The following is a 20,782-nucleotide window of genomic DNA, read 5'->3' on the forward strand; positions in this document are numbered from 1 at the left end:
CCACTGTTGTACTTAGCTGATTTTAATCACTGGATGCGGTGATTTTGGGCATGGCCTATAGCATCATTGAGGTCCAGTTAGGCAGCAAAATACTGTGTATGGTAATTAGTGTGTTTGCCACCAATATTATCTTCATAACATGTAAAGTGATGCCTGACATGATGCTCAACTATCAAACAACAGCATTGGGAAGTCAGCAGCGCAAATAAGTTCTTATATGTGTGATCCAGATCAGCGTCCATTGGTCACTATAACCCATATCCATATTTTCAGGGCTATGCATTGTTGTTATTGACATATCAAGTAGTCAGCCACAGGTCTTGATAGCAGAGTATAGCATATCAACACCACTCATTGGTTGTTGAGACATTGAGAGCTGTACTGCGGCCAGATTAATACCCAGGTAGGGGCATCATTCCCCTAAATTGTCAATATAAAGGCATCAGTGAGTAGCTTTGTGGATTGTAGGGAGCCTTGTGGCCATACAAGGAAGCAGTGCGTGACTTGGCATATCCATTATTCTGTAATTTTGTTGGAGGCTCCCACAAACCAATGCTGTGATACAACTCCTTATCCCAGAGTTCATTTTCTTATGCAACAATTTAATAAGATTACATGACCAGGGCCAACATCAGAACACACATATAATAACTTCAGGTCTTCAAGAAAATGAGATGTGGGTCAAATTTGCCTTCACCCTGCGTATTTGGTCAGCATACAGTGCAAGATTTTGACAAAATATAAATATACATGTATGATTATCTTTTTACCAGACTCACCCAACACCACACAGGTAGCACCCCATAAGAAGTTGTCCATCTTCTAGAACAAATAAAGCCGGAGGGTGAAGCACAAAACTGGAATGGCCAAGATGTATAAAACCATCCATTTGACCATGTCCCATTTGTGATGCAGAACAAAGACCAACACTTATAAACCTTACATAGCGCCATTTATAATGAGTTAAACAATCTAGAATGACAAGAGATAATTATTTGACCAGGGAATATGTGAAGTGAGACTCACATATGCAACCGTAACAGACTGGGTCAAAGTTGAGAACAAATCCACCATAATGATGAAAGGCAAAAAAATAAATAGAATCCACCAAGAATATCAGTTCTCCAAGGTTGTGAACTGTATAGTTGATCCATCAATCATGCTGGGAAAGCAAGGTCTTCCAATCACTGGGAGCTACAGTGTACGCATGTGCATTGCGGATCATCTGTGCCTTAGGCAATGGGTAATGCTTGAGCAACAGCGTAATGAGATAACAATTTTCTCCCAAAAGCAACAAGTTCTTCATATGTAAAGTATCAACATAATTTGTACATGTGTACTATACAGTTGATGAAAGTGGTGGCTGATGATGTCATAGGGTGCAGTCCATGTGACCAGCTCTCTTATGTGAGAGATTTGTATCTAAAAATAAGAAGAAGCAGCACAGCGTGAGAAAGCGAAAGTCTGAACAAAAAAAAAGTGCTGAATGGCACAAGTGTGTGAGAAATGAGAATGAAGTTTATAGAGGAATTTTGAATGAAAGTTAAAAGTCCAAAAATTGTGTATTGTAACACCTACAAAATGCATCAGACTAATAACTTATAGAGAATATCAAACATTAACCTGCATCATAGTGATGATAGACTTCTTGGCGTTAGTAAGCTCTGTCTTTCCACAAATACCAAGAACCTTCTTGTTGTGAATCATCCTGCAAAACTTTGTGAATTTGGATATAACACATATTCAGCACTGATACTGATGTAGAAATCAAACAGTTGACGGAAAGAAGTTCCACCGCGGTATTGGCATTGACAGTGAAAAGAGACTCATAGAAAGTAGGGTTCACTCCAATGGCATTTTTGATCTGGTGATACATCTCCAGTTCCATCGGGTTCATGGGTGAGTTGAAATAGACCTGACCGACAATATTTAGTTTCCAATGCAAAGATGGCAAAGAATAGTCACCCACCTTGTTGAGGAAATGCGTCATCACTATCTGCAACTCACACTTACCACAATTGCCTGGACGTGCACACTCAGTTGGCTTGCCAACTTTAACAATGACAAGGCAGGGAACAACATGTCCAGCGCATTCATAGAGCCCATATACTTTACCCATGTTGTGCTGTCTAGACCCTTTGCCAAGAGAAAGGAAACTCAGAGATTTGGGGTTCAAGTTAGGGTCTGCACCCAGAATATCGAGGGCAATACAAGAAGTGGAGTGGGACAGTCATTTCTGAAACCAATGATAACTTCAGACTGCATCACAATTAGTCCATGTATTGTTGCCAGTTGACCAAAGATTCATAGTTAACTTTGAGAAACTGATACTCAGTAATCTGTCAAGATAATGTGTGAACCAAATTTAAAGCCTGAGTAGTAGCAGTTGCGAACATTGTCTGCCGTGCTAAATATATTCTTCCAAATTATGAGTATGATAGTATCAGTCTGACCAGTTAAAAACTCACATTAACAGGCCAAAGCCCCTGGCTTTTCAAAATCTCTTCTTTTTCTGCTTCCATTGGCTGCAAATTTGCATTTTTTACTGTAGCCTCAGATTTGACACTGGTCCATACTTTTTACTCTGGTCAGATAGTTTTGTTTCTGGAACCAGACAAACTGGGCATATAAATTTGGACTTTCTCCCTTGTGTTGAGGCCATTGCATATCTGTAATTGTATAAATATAAATTAAATACATATCAAATAATTGATATACAACTGACTGTTCCTTGTAATCAACTGACAAAATCAACATATAGGGAAAAGATATCACTGAATATGATCAATAATGTCCTTATGCCAGTATCCTGTCTTTGAGAGAGGTTCAATAGACTCCAGAATCTTCAAAAATGCCTTATGCCAGACAATATTCTTGAAGTTGGCAAATGTTGTTTTGCCTTTATGAGTCTCATCTTCCAGCACCTACCAATATCATCAGTAATCATATGGCTGATCTTGAATATCAGAATTTATCTGCCAATGCAACAACCGGATAACCTTTTGCAGAACCAAATGAAGACAACTTTGTCTTGTCCATACATACCAAATGAAACAAGATGGCTTTGCACCTTCAGGGAGCTTCAACTAAAATCATAAATATATGCATTGTAATACTACCTACCACACATACATTTTTTACATATATGAACATCCCAAAAATGCTTTACCATCTATGGCTCATCAAAAAATTGTACAAAAGACTAACACTTATATTTGAAAGCCTTTCAGCATCAAAGACAAAATGTGGTGCCAGCTCTGGATCATTTAATAGATCCAATGCTCAGTCCCACACGCTGTAAGGATTGACTTATATGAGCCTAGCTTATATGCTGAAGATATTGGATATCTGTGTTCTGATTGGCTGACAAAAGCTACAATTGAATATTTTCAGCATATAAGTTGGGCTCATATAAGTTGATCCCCACAGTGACAGTGGCCAAAAATGGACATCAAATTGATGCTCTTCATTTTGGAAAGGGACTGAAATTTCTTCTTTAGAAAACTAAACTAAATGTATGTTAGCAGGGTAATACCAAAACTACATAAAAGTGCAACCAGTGTGAGACCATGGGCAGCAGCTTTCTATGCTTCACATAACTCGGTGTGACTTTCAATGTGAATGTGGCTTCTTCCCACACCACTGAATCAGATTTATGTAACAACCAAAGTTTCAATACTCTGGTGCACACAACAACTAGAAAAGAGGGTTGATGGAGGAGTGGATAAACTCCCTTAGATAGGACCGAGTTAGTTGTGGGTAAACAATAGGAGGACTAGCTGAGAAGTCTCCTTTATCTCTTGGGGTATTTATACAACTACAGACTATTTGTACATGTGTACTATACAGTTGATGGAAGTGGTGGCTGATGATGTCATAGGGTGCAGCCTATGTGACCAGCTCCACCACATGAGAGAGTTTGTATCTAAAATAAAGGAGAAGTAGTGTAGCGCAAGATTGTAAAAGTATAAGTGGAGTTTGAAATAAAATGAAATTGCCACATGGCACAAATGTCTGACAATGATAATGAAAGTTAAAGTGGAGAAAGAAAGTTGTAAGCCCAAAAATTGTGTATTGTAACAATGTATTAGTCTTGTTATCTGATCCTTGTTCAGCGCAGCCTCAAGGGCAACCTCTGCAAATTCAAAGTCAGTATGTGAACAAAAAGGAGACCAAGGCTTTGAGTTAATGATGTGGTTCTTCTTAGATGATGCACATGTGAACTCAGAAAGCGGTTGATGCTTACAGCTCTGCCACTGCTTGGATCATATTCTACTTTTATATCATTCATTTCTAGCTGTTTTATTGCATCTGACTTGGTACCAACTTGTGAGGAGGATGCTGAAACATAACAATAATCAGAAGAGTGATAAAATAAATAATCATATATACATACCAAAAACATTTGAAGGCACATCATTATTAGCAGTAGTTTCTTCATCCTCTTGAACCAGCCATAATGAAGGCCCAGCTTCAATACAGCCACATAATCAGTACTCAAGGAATCCAAAATATACACATAATGTCAATCTTGATTATGAGCAGCTGATGCAAGCTTCTTTTCTTGATTAAACCACTGTGTATTAATCACATTAATTAGTCTGTTATTATTCTCTAGTATAGTGACTCACTTTGTTTTTTCTTGCCATGGAGCCATTTCCTTGATTCATGGTTGTCCTTCATAGCAGCAACCTGGACCTGACAGGTCTTCATATAGGTCACCAGTCCTCAAGACTTGAACAGATTATTGCAGGTTGGGCAGGTCTTTTTGTTGGTGTTTTTAGGCATAGTAAGTTTTGATACAGATGTTATTCCGCCTCAAAGAATGGAATGTACAGTGAAGATGGGCGGTACAGTATGTACAGAGGGCTGGGAAAGGTCCTCGCAAGGCATAGAAAGCATTGATGGATGGTATTAGTGATGCCTTGCAATAACATTTGCAACATTATTATGTAATCTTAGCTAATCTACACTGGTTGCATTCCTATCATAACTGGTCTGCAATACCACTGCAGCCACACCCAGCTGCAACCAAGAATACAAATCTCCGACATTAATTAAAGGTAATACATGACAAATTAAGACATTTGTTTATAGTATGGAAAAACATGCATTGGCTAGGGCCTGGACCTGGGACTCCAGCTTTCATGGTCTGGTGTTTTACCAACTAAGCTACCAAGGCATACTTGGAAAGTGTACTGATCAGTTGCATGCCCAGGTCCAGAATCACTATACATGGGTGTAGATCCTATTGTGTGTTGTGATAGTATAATACACAGTGAGTACACTTGGAGTTGTTGCCGTGAATTGTAGCATGTCATAACCCAGATTGCCTGTTGTTTTGCATCATTGCGCTCACATGGACTGCTATAATCCATTCATTCATTTGCCCGGATCTCAGTTAATTGAACATCATAAACAATGGATGTTTTACTAAGTGGTGAGAAGCAATGACATCTGTTGTCATTTGTGTTAAATCCTCGTACAGTAAGCATTTGTAATTCCCCCACTTTTTGAGTAATATCACACATTACTGTAAATAACACCAATTCTCTTCATGGGCCGGCACCACGGGCATGAAAGGGTTTTAGCCAAGCCGGGAGAGGTATGATTTGTACACAAACAGCATAACTTCAGCCACCTTGACGGCCTGACTGGAATACTTCAAATATTATAAATATATACTTTGTGATAGATTAACTAAAATTTTACCAATGTTTTGAGAAATAGCTGGGATGGTTCTTGCCCAGTTTGAGGCTGACATGTTGCTGGTTCTTTATAAACTAGGTTTGTATTGGCTAAGCTGCTGACTTTTCAAAGAACTAGCAATGTGTCAGACATGAACCATCCCAGCTATTTCTCAAAATATTGGTAAAATTTTAGTTAATTTATCACAAAGTACAGAGTAACACCGGTCCTTAACACATCATGGTTCCTTGACACAGTGTGATTTAACTTGCATTATCCTACCTGTAGGATTTCAAGCATCTTGTAGCATGTAGGTCAGTATGTAAATTTTTATTTCCCAAGCAATAGAGCTCTAGATGATCTGATTAAACTGTATGAAGTATTTTTTAGCGACAAAGATGACAGCAACAATATATGGGGGTATATTTATTCTAGAGTAGACTTCTGGCCCACTGAAGGTGGTGTTGTAACATAGGCAGCACATGAAAATACTTGCCAGTGCAGTCAGCTGTTTGAGCATGACAAGACTCAAATACCATGAGAATTTAATGTATCTGGATTATTTCATGCACTGTGTCTGTGCTTCTAAAATCACACTGTCTCCGTTTATCTAAACATAGAGCCCATTCAAGCTCAAATGGTCAACTACGCAAAGTCTATTGCATCAAAGAAAAAAACCAAACATAAAGAAAGTGATTTGAAAATGGCACAAGCTCTTCATACATATTATCTCAAGAAGATGAAACCAAATAGAGAGGGTTGTGGTATTTGGCCAATTGCAAAGCAAAGTGGAGTAGGATGGAGGACTCTATCAAGACTTTACAACGGAGGAACAGCTATGTCTGACTGTAATATTACCAAGCAAAAGCTGACCTTAGCAGAGGAGGATGTTCTTGTGAATTACCTTCTTGAGTCTGCTATTCGAGGATTCCCACTGACTCTGGGAGAACTATACCAGGAGGCCAACATGATTTTGAAGTCCAAATATAGAGATGACTATGAACTAGTCGGGGAGAACTGGGCATCAAGATTTCTTACACACCATCAAACACAAGTATAAACTCACTGGTCCCAACCACTCGACTCAATGAGAGCCAATGGCCTCAACCCACCCAATGTTGAGTGTTGGTTTGACCTAGTGGAGGCTTGCCTAGTCCTCCAGTCAGATGGAGAGGAGATCAACCCCAAAAACATCTATGGTATGGATGAAACAGGCAATGTGCCATCTGATCATGGCACTTGCCAATTAGTTGAGATGAAGGAAGCAAAGCGGCAACTTCAGCAGGGCAGTGGAGATCATGGGAATGTCACTGCAATTATAACTGTGTGTGCGGATGGCACAACAGTGCAGCCCACACTCATTTTCAAGGGCAAGAATATTATGAAAAAGTGGGGGAATAATAATATAGCAAATGGATTGTAAGCCAAATATGCCAGAAACTAGCCACATCAACTCACCAACACTAGGATTGCTGCATCATTAAATGGCTGGACTGATGACAAGCTTGGACTGTATTGGATCCAAGACTTTAACATAAAAACAAGAAAAAAAGCAAATGGCCAGACTTGGGTACTCTTCCTTGACGGACACTCCTTTCATCACACATCAGCACTGCTTCGTTGTGCCCAAGAAAATAAGATTGAAATACTTGCCTACTTGCCTCACACAACCCATGCTCTACAGGGGATGTTATCTGCTTCGCCATCTACAAGACTGCCTGGAAAGATGAGGTAAAAATTTTTGAGAAGCAAGACAAGCATAAAGTTACCACTGCCGACTTCACAGGAGTGCTTGGCAGAGCTTTCTTACATGCTTTCACTCTGGAGGTTGTCCGCTCCTCATTTTCAGCTACTGACATCTTTCCATTCAACCGGAATATCATATCTACTTCACAGATGAAGCCAAGCGAAGCCACATCTGTGAAAGGATCATTCCCTATGCAACAAGCAAGTCCTGTATGGGCCATCATGGCAGTGTACCAATATCATCAGCCAACATCATTAGAAACCTCACCAAGCACTCACAGGCCTATCATATCCTTTAAAAATCCACAGACTCCCACCCGACATCACCCAAATGCACCACTTGATGATAGCATTGATCCAGCCTGGCAAAAGCAGCATCTGGGAGCTTTCTTGTGTTGAAGGCTCTAGTTAAATCTTTCAGTCTGATTACAAAGCCTGTTCTCAAAGGCCCACCAGATATACCAATTCCCAAGTGGTCCCTCGTAGCTCCTACAGTCTCTGTATCTGAGATGTTGCACAATGACCTGCAATTATATGCCTCAGAACTTCAGGACAGTCTAATGCTTCCTAAGCAACATGTACAAGGCCGGGATGCAATCATCAAGGGAGCCCATGCTCAGCTCGTAATCCAAGATATTTTCACAATGAAACAAGGTCAGGCCCTTTATGCAAAAGAGAATTGGAAGGAAAATGAACACACCAAGCTGTTTCATGAGGGCAAGGGCCGACATTTGACTAGTGATGAATTTATTCTTGAAGTTGAGCAGACAGAACAATGAAAGAGGGATAAAAAGACTGCAAGGGAAACCAGGAGAGCCAAGAAAGAAGCCCGACAATTGGAGAAGGGAGCCATGGAGAGGGAGTGGCAGAGACAACTTGCGAAACACACTGATGCTATGACAAGATGGGAGTCAGAGTGCAAGAAGTTGACTGAAGAGGGCTTACCAAGAATATACATGCCAGAGAAGCCCACAAGGCCATGGAGGAAGGATATTGTGCAGCAGCAAATAGAGAGCATTCCAGCACAATGAGACAGTGACAGTGATAGCAGTGACTCGGAAGATTGCTAGTACAGCAAAGCTCAAGACGACGGAAGTGGTTGTGTTTGTCACATGACCAAAAAAGGAATTTATTGTGTCCGTCACATTGTGTCAAGGACTTGTTTGCAGTGACAATGATACTTTCACATTTCTTTGCATCCTGATCCTGATGAGGCTTATGGATCCATAACTTGTTATTTCTAGTCCATAATGTAATGTATTTCAGTCTGATCTCAAAGCCTAGCTTACTTGAAGTACAGCAATCAAAGTGGTATTACTTTTGTCCACACACTTACATCTTGTGTGTCAAGGACCGGCGTTACACTGTATATATTTATAATATTTGAAGTATCCCAGCCAGGTGGCTGAAATTATGCTGTTTCTGGAACCGTGGTGCCGGCCCACTAAATAGCAAGGCCTCATCCTTGGCGTGGGAAGAACATATCCTCAGACTTTTAGTCATGTCCGTAACGCAGGCCAAGTTTCTTCCATCAAAGCACTCCCCAGTTTCTTCCAATAAACACTGTCAGAGACACAAATCCACCTCAGACCCTTTCTCTAATCCAATACATTCATCGAAACCAGCACCTCGCCTTCCACCCATCTCTCCCTCAAAATTGTCTTCGCGAAACATGTTTACTCCGATAAAACCTCATCGCGATAAAATGATCGAAGCTGTTAGAGACACTGTACAAGTCCGCAATCCCGACCATTCTCCTCGCACGAGACTAGGCAGGAGTCAATCTACTGTCCCGTACGTTCTTTATCCATCTCTTTTCGATAATCGTTCATCTTCTTCATCTAGTCCAGCATCCGGAGCACATAATCGCTCTCCCCCAGCAGGGCGTCGGTCGCAGTCCCAAGACTCTGTTCTCCAAGCTGCTAATGCATTGGAGAAGGCCAAAACTGTGAAGACACGCACAAAAAAGGGTTCTATGCATGCAGATGTTATAGACAGGCTCGATTTTACAAGCGTTGGTCCCAGTATGTCTACTTAGCTGCATGTATCAAACATATCTATCTAATGTCCAGTTATTTTATCCAGTGTTTCATCACGATGGTCCTTTTGATGCTTGTGCTCCATCTCGAAATCGGCATAGAACCAAAGCACCAATGCTTGCTTGGAGTTCAACTCCAACAGAAGAGCCCACTGAGCCCAACAGGTCTTTGCACCTATCTCCTGATATATATAAAGCTACCATCTCTTCTTCTTATGATTCTTCTAAGAGAAGGGTGGATGCAATTGCCGAGGCCTGGGGTACCCATGAGCCAGAACCTTATCAGGAGTTTTTTGCTGGTGGTGGTTCTGTTAGGTACGATGGCGATAACCCCTCAAACTCGAATGTCCTTGGATATGAAGGGCATGGTTCTCGGAGTCATACTACCAGCAAACGTCAGATGGAAAATCGAGATATTCATGAGGTTTATAGGGAGTACCTTGATGATGATGTGAAGGCTAAGACCCGCGACCCTACCGACCGTGAGCCTCATTACCCTTCCAGGCGATCTCCCCTTCCACCCCCCCAACCCATTATCGTTCCGGAAAGTGGCCATGCAGATAAAGACGGCATTTCTTATTCCCCAGTCGTAGCCCACACTTCCGGCGCACCAAAGCGCAATACGTCGCTTATGCATCGTATACGTAAGATGCGCGATGCTCCAAATGTCCCAATTGGGTATGAAGAGGCAACTGGACCATTATCTGTTGAGAACTCGTCAACTGTACTTCACGGTCGTCCAACCCATCGAACGCATAACTCTTTTCTTGGACGATTCACCGGTGTAGGTGTGACTGGAAGCCGTACACATCCTCAGGACAACTCTTCGCCAACGTCCGACAGTTCAGATGTGTATGTTTACATTGATGGACCCCGTAAAGAGAAGCAACTTCCTGAAACACCGCACATTGACGCTGACTCTTGCGTACGATCAAGCGAGAACGAGATAGACGGATTTTTCGACGGCGTTTCGAGCTCACCTGGGTCTCCCACTGGCCTAGGAAGAAAGACCAGTCTCCTCAAGAAGGTAAAGGATGCGGTAAGAGGCAACAAGTGAATTTCACCCTCTCCTCTCCCATCTGTTCCACCGTTCCTTGTGTTTATTATCCATGTACTACATGTGTTGTCTTCCAAGTTCTGATCGAAACTCCATGCTTTGTACTTATAGTATACAAATGTGCTCTCTTTATGTTACATATGTGCTACACAATATGTAAAGACTTGATACTTATAGCCCATGTGGTGTAAGGGATAAATTGTGTGAGTAGAAAGAACAGCTACTTTAGAATATGACTTCGCTCAGCAACGTTGTGGCACATTTCCATGCACCAGAATTTTCTTAATCAGTATATTGGACTTCAGAAATATTTTAACTTGTGTTTTTGTCTCATTGTTTCCACTTCAATTGCATTTGAAGGAAGTATTCACAGTGTGTACTATACTTAGAAACAATACTCTAACTCTCTATTGTTGGCATTCCTGTATTATTTCTAAACATTATCATTGCAAGAATATGGGATGAAGTTGTTGGGAAAGAAACCATAGGGTTTGCGATACAATGATATATTCAAACTTACACGTGACCCATTTCTACTTTCTTCATACATATTTGTTCTTGTTCTACTTTTCCCCTCAGCTGGTCTGGCTACAACTGAGGGTATGCTACTGGTTTTCTATTCATTGTTATTCTTACACTGATATCACTGGGTGCATAGCCAAATATATCCATGAGAAAAATTGTAGATATGTTAAATGAATAAATGAATAAACTGTGTTCACAGTTCTGGTTGTCTCAATAACAGAGGTAGTTGTGGCAGATTCCAAGGTATTTTGTATTGCAGTGGTTACATTAGAAGCAAATAGGATTGTATGAAGGTCGTAAATCAACATTCCTACCACTGAACATATCAAGGCCATAGCAGTATGGCCCCTAATGTTACGATACACAATTTTTGGGCTCCTAACTTTCAGTCTCCTCTTCAACCTTTTTCTCTCTTTTGGACAATTGTGCCATGTGGCACTTCCCTTTAGTTGAACTGGGTTTGAACCTGTTTGAAACAACAAACCTTGACTCCACCCATCACCACCACCTCCTCTCCACTACCACCATCACTACTGCCTTGTTGCATCACTACCACAGCAGCAGCAGCTGCTGCCTCCTCCCAACCACCACCACTGTTGTTATGCCGCCATCCTGCTTACAACCATACTACCTGAGGGAGAACCCAGATGACACGTTAACACATCATCTGGCCCTCTCTCAAGTGGTCTGGACACCTAGGACCCCCTGTCTCAGCTGAACCAAACTTTGGCATCCTAATCTGTCCCTATATATGGCAAGTGCAGGGGATTTAATTGATTTGGTTGGTTTGGTCCAAGTTTGGTCCAGTTCAACCAATTTCAATGCAAGTTCTGTTTGGGGTTCAGATAAAAGTGTCTGAGAATAGAACCAAACCAAACTTTACCATCCCTACCCTGGGAAATATAAATGACATCAGGAAAAACCATTTTGCTATATAGCTGGGTATGTTTCTATAGCTTCTATGATAGCTATTAAATTCCTATTATACCCAATATATCTCTATGTGAAGCCTTATAGTTACTATATCAGCTATACCAGCTATACCAGCTCATTTATGTATGTCTATGAGAACCTTTTTCTGATACTAATAATGATAGAATTAATATTCACCAAATAGTTTGGTATGCATACAAACTAGCCCAATTATTTAATAGAAATTTATCACAACCATCCAAAGCATTTTCTGCACCCCAGTGAGCAGGCACTTGATCTTTTCCAAACAAAGGCAACAAGTGGCAGCCTTGTTGTATACTGCTCAATGGTACTATGGAGTACCATCAGCTCTAAATGTAGGTTTTGTAACCACATACATCATGTGTGCTGGATCTGCACTACTCTTCAACTTGGTGTACTATTCAATGTATGCCAATGGAATTTTGGGCCAATATTTTGGTATACCAACAGAACCACTGTGAAAAATGGCAGGGAGCTTAAATATTACTTTAACTCTTCCAACACGTGTACCTCTATCATGAAACATTAATTCACAACTTGAAACTGATCATGAAATTAGGGAAGAATATTACTAGCAACACCTGTTGACTCTGCTTCTAATGAGTCTAATACAACAACATTATCAAACTGTGGAGCAATTCCTTTGGACCTAGGTCTTGCTTTGATGACTTTGTACTTTACACTTGCACTAGCATCATCTCCAAGGTGAATTGGAGTGAGTTTGAAACTAGTGAATATGTCAAGTGAATCAAATGGGAGATTTTCAATATTGACTTAATTTCTGGACATATAACCTGGCTGACCATGCATTAGGCAATTCAGAAACTCCTTGATATCACGTATGGATTCTGGAGAATATCTTGCTGACGTAAAACTGGTCTATTTTGTAAAGACAATTGCTAGCATTCAAACCACGCAGTTTTTTCTTGTCTTGTTGGCTAGGTGGTCATTTGTGCACGCTCATTTCTATGATTTGATGCTCTCCATGCATTCTTGGCCATGTCTATGTGAAAATGTTCAAACATTTCTGTGTTATAGTTATTTGTAGCCCCAAACCAGCAAATAGTGTCAACATAGTGCAGAAATTTCCAGTCTAATTTTGTGGAAAATGGAGCCCATCTATTATCTGAAAGATCAACGTCCATCTCATTGTCATTTTGATGAAACTGGTGAAAAATCTCCCTCCATTCATTATGAGCATTCAAATCCACCCTTATAACCTTGCCAGCATTCTCATTTTGTTCCACTACTCTTTCATCATCATCATCATCATCATCATCCGGATTCAAGTGCAGGGAGTTGGGACTGCCAGCCTGCATCTCTGGGTCAGGGTTCAAGTTATCCTGGGTGTTGCCTTGCATTGCAGGATCATTCAGGAAATTGTTGAATGGTTCTTGTAAGCTGTTGAGAAATATATCTTCTGACCCATCTGAGTCATAGTTTTCTTGGTCGTAAACATATTCATCCAAGTTGACTTCATCAAATACTACTTGTTCAGGGCCTAGGTTGTCTGCCTCAAGTTCTCTTCTCTTTCTTTTCTTATATTAAGCACACATTGCTGACATTAATAGGTGAGCCATGACACCTTGTGGTGTTTTCAAAAGCTTTCCACATCCAGGACATGTGTGATCAACCATACTTGGTACATGTGCCATTTTCTCCTTGAACCTAAACTACACCATACACATCCAGTCAGTTTATGATATAATAACACTAGTTAATATGAAATTGATACTTTTGATTATCTAGGACCTGTTTGTAAATATGCTGTCAAGACACAACACCTCAATCTACACTGGCAATATCCCAAATTAGAAATATGTAGTAGTAACATATAGAATTTGCTTGTTCTAATACAAAGAGAAGTTGTACATGTCTAAGTAACATATTGTTTACAAGTGCAGAGTACAAGAACAAGAGAAGTAATATATATAATGTTGTCCGTATCCATTTTTCACTTCCTCCTTCTGACATTATTGCTGGAGCTACCTACACCCAATTTCTGTCAAACAAGCCGACCCACTTTTTCTTCAGAGTGAAAAGGACTCCTTCTCCTAGCTGCCTTAACACAACTTCGGGGGGCATTATAATAATCCTGAAAACGTCTATGTGCCAAATCAACTACAGATCCTTGAAAAGCCTGAAGAAAATCATCAAAGTCCAGCTGGATATCAAAGGCTGAGAGATCAATGGGAGATATCTCTTTAGGCAATACTTGGGGGTGCAAATGGGGAGTAGGTAGAGTAGTGGTGGGGGTGCGTGAATCAGTACCACTCTGAAGAGGACGACTCCTGGGTAGCAACCTCTAGCACTGCCATCTGAGCTGCTGCACTTTCAGCTTCTAGATTAGCGACAGTCTGGGGCACACTCCTCATAATCTTCTCCATCTCCAAAATTGATCATGGTAATAACACAATTGAAAACTTTGTTGAATTTGTCTTTCTGGGCTTGAGTGGGATAGAGATGGCCCACATCTATATTAGGTACCACCCTCTGTATGTATGTTATATTAGTCAAAGAAGGTTGTGATCAAGAAGGGACACACCAGTACTACGGGCGTAGGAAGATGCTGTGCATAGCTCTCCTTCCCTATAATCTTTGGGTCCTTTTTATACAGGTACATATCCACCACAAATTTACCCACCCATGTTACGCCGTCAGCTGTCCTCAGAGGGCCATATTTGATATTGTCATCCTTTTGTAAGTTGTACCAATACTACATGTTGACGGGTTCAGCGTACCCATATTGGGGCTTTGCATATTTGTGGGACTCGTAGAATTTGACCACTAGAATGCCAACAAGGTGGGGGAGCTCCTCCCAGTACTTTTTCACCTTCTGGGTGACGTCCCCAAGTGATTGGGAGTGGGAGACCTCGACAATGAACAAGTCCTGCCACTCAGTGCTAGGGTTGAGGCTTTGGAACTTGAGGGCTAAGTTGGGTACAGTGGTGATTTGACCTTGCCAGAGGAACTTGGTGTTAGTTTTGGTGATTCTGCATCTTTGTGCTACCTATATATTTTCATTCCTTTCTCTATCTATTCTTCTATCATTCACTATTGATTGTGTTCTCTATTATTTCGCCTTTGTGGCTGCTTTGTTTACCTTTGTTTACAAAACTTCGGACAGTACTGCAGAGTCCAATGCTTCCTATTCTCTAGTTACTCACATTGGACTCTAGGTACTGTATACCTGTCATACTTTCTAATAATAAAGTTACTCACATTGGACTCTAGTTCCAGTCCCTGATTGCTCTCAGCAAGTGGCTAGACACTTCCTTCAAGCTTTGTTCTTAATAGGTTATGAGCCCTGTGCTCTAGCCACCTTCCTGACCTCATATCTCACCATCCAAGCATCCTACTGCTTATCCATCGTAACCATCGTCTTCTGGGACTCTTATTATCTCATCCATCACCTCAGATTACTCTGATCTCATCTTGATCTCCAACAACAACTCCTTGTTGCAAGTTACCCCCATTTCGGACGCTTTTTTGGTCTTATCTGCACCATATCTTGCCCAATCCTTATCTGATCGTCCTGTAACTTCTACCATCGTCTTCTACGGCCTAAATAACCCCAGGAGACCTGTCAGAGCGGTTGGATTTGAGCTGGATCTTTCTGTGAGCCTTCATCATCATTTGATCACCTTTTGGCCCCCTATTCCATATCTCCACATCCTGTGCTCGGATCTTGGCCCTATTTGAGCCATCTACTACCCTATACTATTGCACTTTACACCCTCAATTTGGGGGCAATCCATCCACTCCATCATCCTCTGTGAAGTTCGCATTTTTGGCACTTTCACCCCTATTGGACTCCTATTGCATATCTCCACATCCTGTGCTTCACTTCTTGTGATATTTGGGCCATCTATTACTCTATAAAAACGTTCCCTATACCTCTGATTTGGTGGCAATCCATCCATCTTATCTGTCTCTGCATCAATTTCGACTTTTTGCCCTATTTTTCGCTTTTTGGCATATCTGGTGTGTGCATAAAGCTCCAATCTTCTCTACTCTGTCCATTATCAGATAGAACAAGCCTATAGACTGTGAAGCTCGCCTGCATTGCCTCAGTTTGCTGTTGCCTAGAGCCTCTCTCAGTCTGCGGTGTTTGGGGAGCTTAAGTCACTTTGTTGACTCATATACAAGCCCTATTAACCAACACTGTCTCGAGGCGATTTCTCTGTTAATATCAGTGTGGAATTGAAAGGGGAACACAGGCGTAACCCTGTAGCAGCACTAGGAAGCCTTAGCACCCTCCTGGATCGCTTTTGGACGCTTTTTGGACCCTATTTGGACCTATCCTTGCGCTTTCTGACCCTCTCCATATCCTCTCTCTACCGCCTCACCATCTTATCTGCTCGCCTCCTACTGTTGCCCATTGTCTTTGCCACTATTCCATCGCCTATAGCCGTCTCCTACATCATTTATCATTGCTCTATTGTCTTATACAACACCCATCATGTCTGACTCTGATCCCAAGTTCCATGCCTTGTCTGGCACTAACTACCCCCAGTGGAGTGGTGAAATGCAAGCTTGGTTGATGACCAAGGGACTGTGGAGGCTCGTCTCTGGCGCTGAAAAGTGTCCTGGGACTGACGCTGAAGCAATAGAGAAATGGGAGTTGAGAGCTGAAAAGGCTGCTGGTGCATTATACCTCAATGTCACCAAAGAGCAGCGCATCCATCTTGATGGCATCATTGATGATCCTGTCAAGATCTGGGAGAAACTGGCAATTGTGCACGTCTCTAAGAAGCCTGGGACGAGATTTAATGCCTATGATGACTTCTTCTCTATCAGAAAGAAGGAGGACGAGCCCCTGCAGTCTCTCATGACCAGAATTGACGAAGGCATGCATCAGATTCAAAATCTTTGTCCTACTGGCTTCTCATTGTCTGAATTGGACGATGAATTGACATGCATGGCCATAATTAGGGCGCTTCCTGATCAATATGCCCACTTCACTTCATCTCTACTACTTCTGGGCACCTTGGACAAGACCCAGCTCAGGGATGCTTTCCTTGCTGAAGAGGTCAATCGCCGTCGTCGTGCTGAAGTCGATTCTGCCTTGCATTCTTCGTCTACCACTGCCAATAGCACCTGCACCCATCCTAACTGCCATCATTGCAACCAATCCACCACCTCTACTCGCGTTCAGTGTGATTTCTGTGGTTTACTTGGTCATACCCAAGACAAATGCCACAGATACATTGCTAGTCGCCAACAGGCAGTGGAGGGTGCTAAGAATCGCTACAAGCGTGGTAATAAGGCTCAGGCAGGCTCCAGCAACTCTCAGAATACCTCTCAGCAGCCCAAATCTTCGGCCAACAATGCCAATTCATCTACTGTGGTCACTGAATCAGCTGGGAATGCAAGTCTTTGTTCCATTCATCCCTCTGATCCTCATTGCCCTCTCCAACTTGATGCTGACATTGATTGGAATGCAGACACAGGCACCACTTCTCATATGACACCTCATCGTCATTGGATGCACCACTATACCCCATATCGTGTGCCAATCAAGCTGGCTGATCACACTGTTGTCTATTCAGCTGGTGTTGGTACTGTGGTGTTTAATCCTGTGATGAATGGCAAAGTGGCTAGGGCTGTGGAATTCTCTAGAGTGCTCCATGTACCAGATCTTCGAAATAATCTCCTCTCAGTCTTGTATTTAACTCGTCAAAGTGGTTTCAATGTCACTATTTCATCTCATTCCATGTCCTTTATGCGTGACAACACTCTCTTGTTCACTGCAACTATCAATGACAACAATGCAGCATTCCTTGATGGATCTACTGCTGCTTGTGTTGAAGTGGGACATTTTACTGCGACTATACCACTTGATTTGATGCTCTGGCATCGCGGATTAGCTCACCACCATCATGCTGATGTTAAGAGACTGATACAGAGAGATCTGGTCACTGGGCTTACACTGGAATCCAAGGCTGCTCCTGATCCTGTCTGTGAACCGTGCTTGTCTGGCAAGATGCATGCCAATCCATTCCCCTCATCTGATACTCGCTCTGCTCATCCTTTGGACCTCATCCATTCTGATGTACACCAAGTCTCTTCCCCCACATTCTCTGGTTATTGCTACTGGGTCACCTTCATTGACGATCACAGTCGATTCTATGTTGTTGTGCCTCTCAAGGCCAAGTCAGATGTCTTTGATGCTTTCAAGAGATTCAAGGCTTATGCTGAGACTCAATTGGAGCGTAAAATCAAGGCTCTGCGCGATGACAAAGGGGGAGAGTACATGTCCAAGGAATTTGAGCAATTCACAGATGACCATGGGATTGTCAGACAGCATACCACCAGGAATCGTCCTCAGCAGAATGGTGTGGCAGAGCGAGCAAACAGACTTCTGACTGAGCGTATCACTGCCATGTTATCAGAGTCTGCATTGCCTAACAGCTTCTGGGGTGAATGTCTGTCCACTTTGGTGCATGTCTGGAACAGGTGTCCCACTGATGCAGTGGCCCATGCCACTCCATTTGAGTTGTGGTATGGACACAAGCCTGATATGTCTCACCTTCGCATTTGGGGCTGCACTGCCTATGTGCATGTGCAAAAGGACAAAAGAGGCGTCTTTGGCTCTCATATGGAGAAATGTGTGTTCATTGGTTACCCTGAGGGATACAAGAGATGGAAATTCTACAATCCTACCACCAAGTGCACTGTTATCTCTGAGAGAGCTGATTTTAATGAGCGCTACTTCCCTGGCTTGAAGAGGTCTTCTGACAATGTCCTGCCTCCACCTCCCACTCCACCTTTGCTATCCATGCCATTGGGCCTGATTGAGGATGTCCCTGCACCAGGTCCAGGGGGAGATATGGGCCCACCAGCTGCACTTCAGCAGCCTTAGCCATTGCCTGACAATGGGCCTCATTTGGACCTTGATGCAAAACCACCTGTGAATCAACCTCCTGAGCTTCCAAATCACCCTCCTCATCGCTCACCTTCTCCTGACTTGCCTATTGCACTAAGACGCCCTGTAAGGGCTAGGAGACCACCTAGACCATGGTGGCTTCAACACAGACAACCTACTCCTGCCATTGAGAGTGATGACAGTGATTCTGAGGCAGTTGATGATGAAGTGGCACACTTTGGAGACTCTGCTGAGTCTAGGTCATTTGCAGATGCAATGAAGCGTCCTGATGCAGATAAATGGAGAGAGGCAGCCATGGAAGAGCTTCAAGCTCATGAGCGCAATGGTACTTGGTCACTAGTGGAACTACCTCCTGGAGTCAAGGTTATTGGTGGCAAGTGGGTCTTCAAGATCAAGCGCAACTCAGATGGCACTGTTGAGTGCTACAAGGCCAGATATGTGGCCAAAGGTTATAACCAGCGCCCTGGCTTTGATTTCCTCAAAATATTTGCACCTACTGTCCGCATATCGTCCATCAGAGTTGTCCTTGCCATTGCAGCCATCCACAACCTCCATTTGCGCTCCATTGACATTTCCCATGCATTCCTGAATGGAGTCATGGATGTCAAGGTCTACATGCATCAGCCAGAGGGATTCCATCAGGGTCCTCGCAATCTTGTTTGCCAGTTGGACAAGGCCATCTATGGGACAAAGTAGGGAGGCAGAATGTGGAACCAGAAGATGCACACTGTGCTTGAAAATCTCGGATTCAAGCGTACTTATTCAGACTCTGCCATCTATGTCTTTAACAGAGCTGATGTGCGCATTATCCTGCCTGTCTTTGTTGATGACATGACACTGGCATCCACTTCTACTTCTGCACTTGACCAAGCTGTCAAGGACCTCTCCCTGCACTTTAAGCTTTGTGATCTTGGCCCTACTTCTTACCTACTTGGCATTTCCATCACTAGAGACCTAAGTAATTGCACCATCTCCCTCTCCCAACATCAGTACACTCTGGACATTCTGGAGCGCTTTGGCATGAAGGACTGCAAGCCTGTGTCCACTCCCATGGATCCTGGTTTGCGCCTCACCAAGGACATGTCTCCCAAAACATCCAGTGATGCTGCTTTGATGAAGGACATTCCCTACCTTGCTGCTGTTGGTGCTCTGATGTATCTGGCCACTACCACTCATCCTGACATTGTCTACACTGTTGGAGTCCTTGCCAGATATAACTCTAATCCTGGTCTTACTCACTGGAGCGCTGTCAAGCACTTGTTCCGCTACTTGCAAGGCACCCTTGATCATTCCCTTGTCCTTGGTCCTGATCCCAATTCCACTGAACTCTTCACCACTTTCTCTGATGCTGATTATAGTGGTGACAAGGACTCTGGTCGTTCTACTGGTGCCTATATTGTCAAGATGGGATCTGGTGCTGTCTCCTGGAGCTCCAAGCTTCAGAACATTGTTGCTCTGTCCACCACTGAAGCAGAATACATTGCTGCTGTTGAGGCTGGCAAAGAGATTTGCTGGATGCGAAATTTGTTGAAGGAAATGGGATATCCTATCACCTCTCCTTCCACCCTTCATATTAACAACCAATCTGCCATCTCTGTATCCAAGAACCCTGAGCACCATGGTCGGATGAAACACCTTGATCTGCGATGGCATTGGTTGAGAGATGTTGTTGACTCTGGGCAGATTGCTCCTACCTTTGTTCCCACTGCTGAAATGCCTGCAGACTTGTTGACCAAGGCTTTTGCCAAGCCTAAAGTGGAAGTGTTCAGGAAGATGATGGGACTTATTAGATCAGGGGGGAGCTGATGCTTGGGAGGTGCAGCATCAGGGGGGAGTGTTAGTTTTGGTGATTCTGCACCTTTGTGCTACCTATATATTTTCATTC

At 42.6% G+C, this 20,782-nt stretch overlaps 6 protein-coding genes across 6 annotated transcripts; 4 read left to right on the forward strand and 2 right to left on the reverse strand.

Annotated features, from left to right (window-relative positions):
* Nucleotides 1-653: 653 nt before the first annotated feature.
* SERLADRAFT_404715 (uncharacterized protein) lies at nt 654-3,134 on the reverse strand (the record flags this gene model as incomplete). Its single annotated transcript, XM_007312452.1, has 12 exons — nt 654-698; nt 780-822; nt 939-972; nt 1,027-1,137; nt 1,690-1,915; nt 2,014-2,136; nt 2,469-2,525; nt 2,584-2,669; nt 2,726-2,730; nt 2,776-2,924; nt 3,046-3,070; nt 3,124-3,134. 12 exons carry the CDS (start codon nt 3,132-3,134, stop codon nt 654-656), a joined length of 915 nt encoding a protein of 304 aa, XP_007312514.1.
* A 3,641-nt stretch (nt 3,135-6,775) lies between these two features.
* Nucleotides 6,776-8,213, forward strand: SERLADRAFT_404716 (uncharacterized protein; the record flags this gene model as incomplete). The annotated part of the gene is made up of 2 exons (XM_007312453.1): nt 6,776-7,107; nt 7,796-8,213. 2 exons carry the CDS (start codon nt 6,776-6,778, stop codon nt 8,211-8,213), a joined length of 750 nt encoding a protein of 249 aa, XP_007312515.1.
* Nucleotides 8,214-8,913: 700 nt separating this feature from the next.
* Nucleotides 8,914-10,778, forward strand: SERLADRAFT_454923 (uncharacterized protein; the record flags this gene model as incomplete). The annotated part of the gene is given in 4 exon segments (XM_007312454.1): nt 8,914-8,971; nt 8,990-9,228; nt 9,280-9,458; nt 9,520-10,778. The coding sequence occupies 4 exon segments, from the start codon at nt 8,936-8,938 to the stop codon at nt 10,527-10,529; spliced, it is 1,464 nt and encodes a 487-aa protein (XP_007312516.1).
* A 2,168-nt stretch (nt 10,779-12,946) lies between these two features.
* Nucleotides 12,947-14,395, reverse strand: SERLADRAFT_404718 (uncharacterized protein; the record flags this gene model as incomplete). The annotated part of the gene is made up of 4 exons (XM_007312455.1): nt 12,947-13,541; nt 13,572-13,676; nt 14,032-14,103; nt 14,280-14,395. The coding sequence occupies 4 exons, from the start codon at nt 14,393-14,395 to the stop codon at nt 12,947-12,949; spliced, it is 888 nt and encodes a 295-aa protein (XP_007312517.1).
* Nucleotides 14,396-16,929: 2,534 nt separating this feature from the next.
* On the forward strand, nt 16,930-17,595 carry SERLADRAFT_344599 (uncharacterized protein; the record flags this gene model as incomplete). Its single annotated transcript, XM_007312456.1, has 1 exon — nt 16,930-17,595. A coding segment is annotated over one exon (666 nt), but the record flags the coding sequence as incomplete, so codon positions are not given.
* Nucleotides 17,596-17,670: 75 nt separating this feature from the next.
* On the forward strand, nt 17,671-18,126 carry SERLADRAFT_342874 (uncharacterized protein; the record flags this gene model as incomplete). The annotated part of the gene is made up of 1 exon (XM_007312457.1): nt 17,671-18,126. A coding segment is annotated over one exon (456 nt), but the record flags the coding sequence as incomplete, so codon positions are not given.
* Nucleotides 18,127-20,782: the final 2,656 nt, after the last annotated feature.

The sequence above is a fragment of the Serpula lacrymans genome, assembly GCF_000218685.1.
Source record: "Serpula lacrymans var. lacrymans S7.9 unplaced genomic scaffold SERLAscaffold_1, whole genome shotgun sequence".
Lineage (NCBI taxonomy): Eukaryota > Fungi > Basidiomycota > Agaricomycetes > Boletales > Serpulaceae > Serpula > Serpula lacrymans.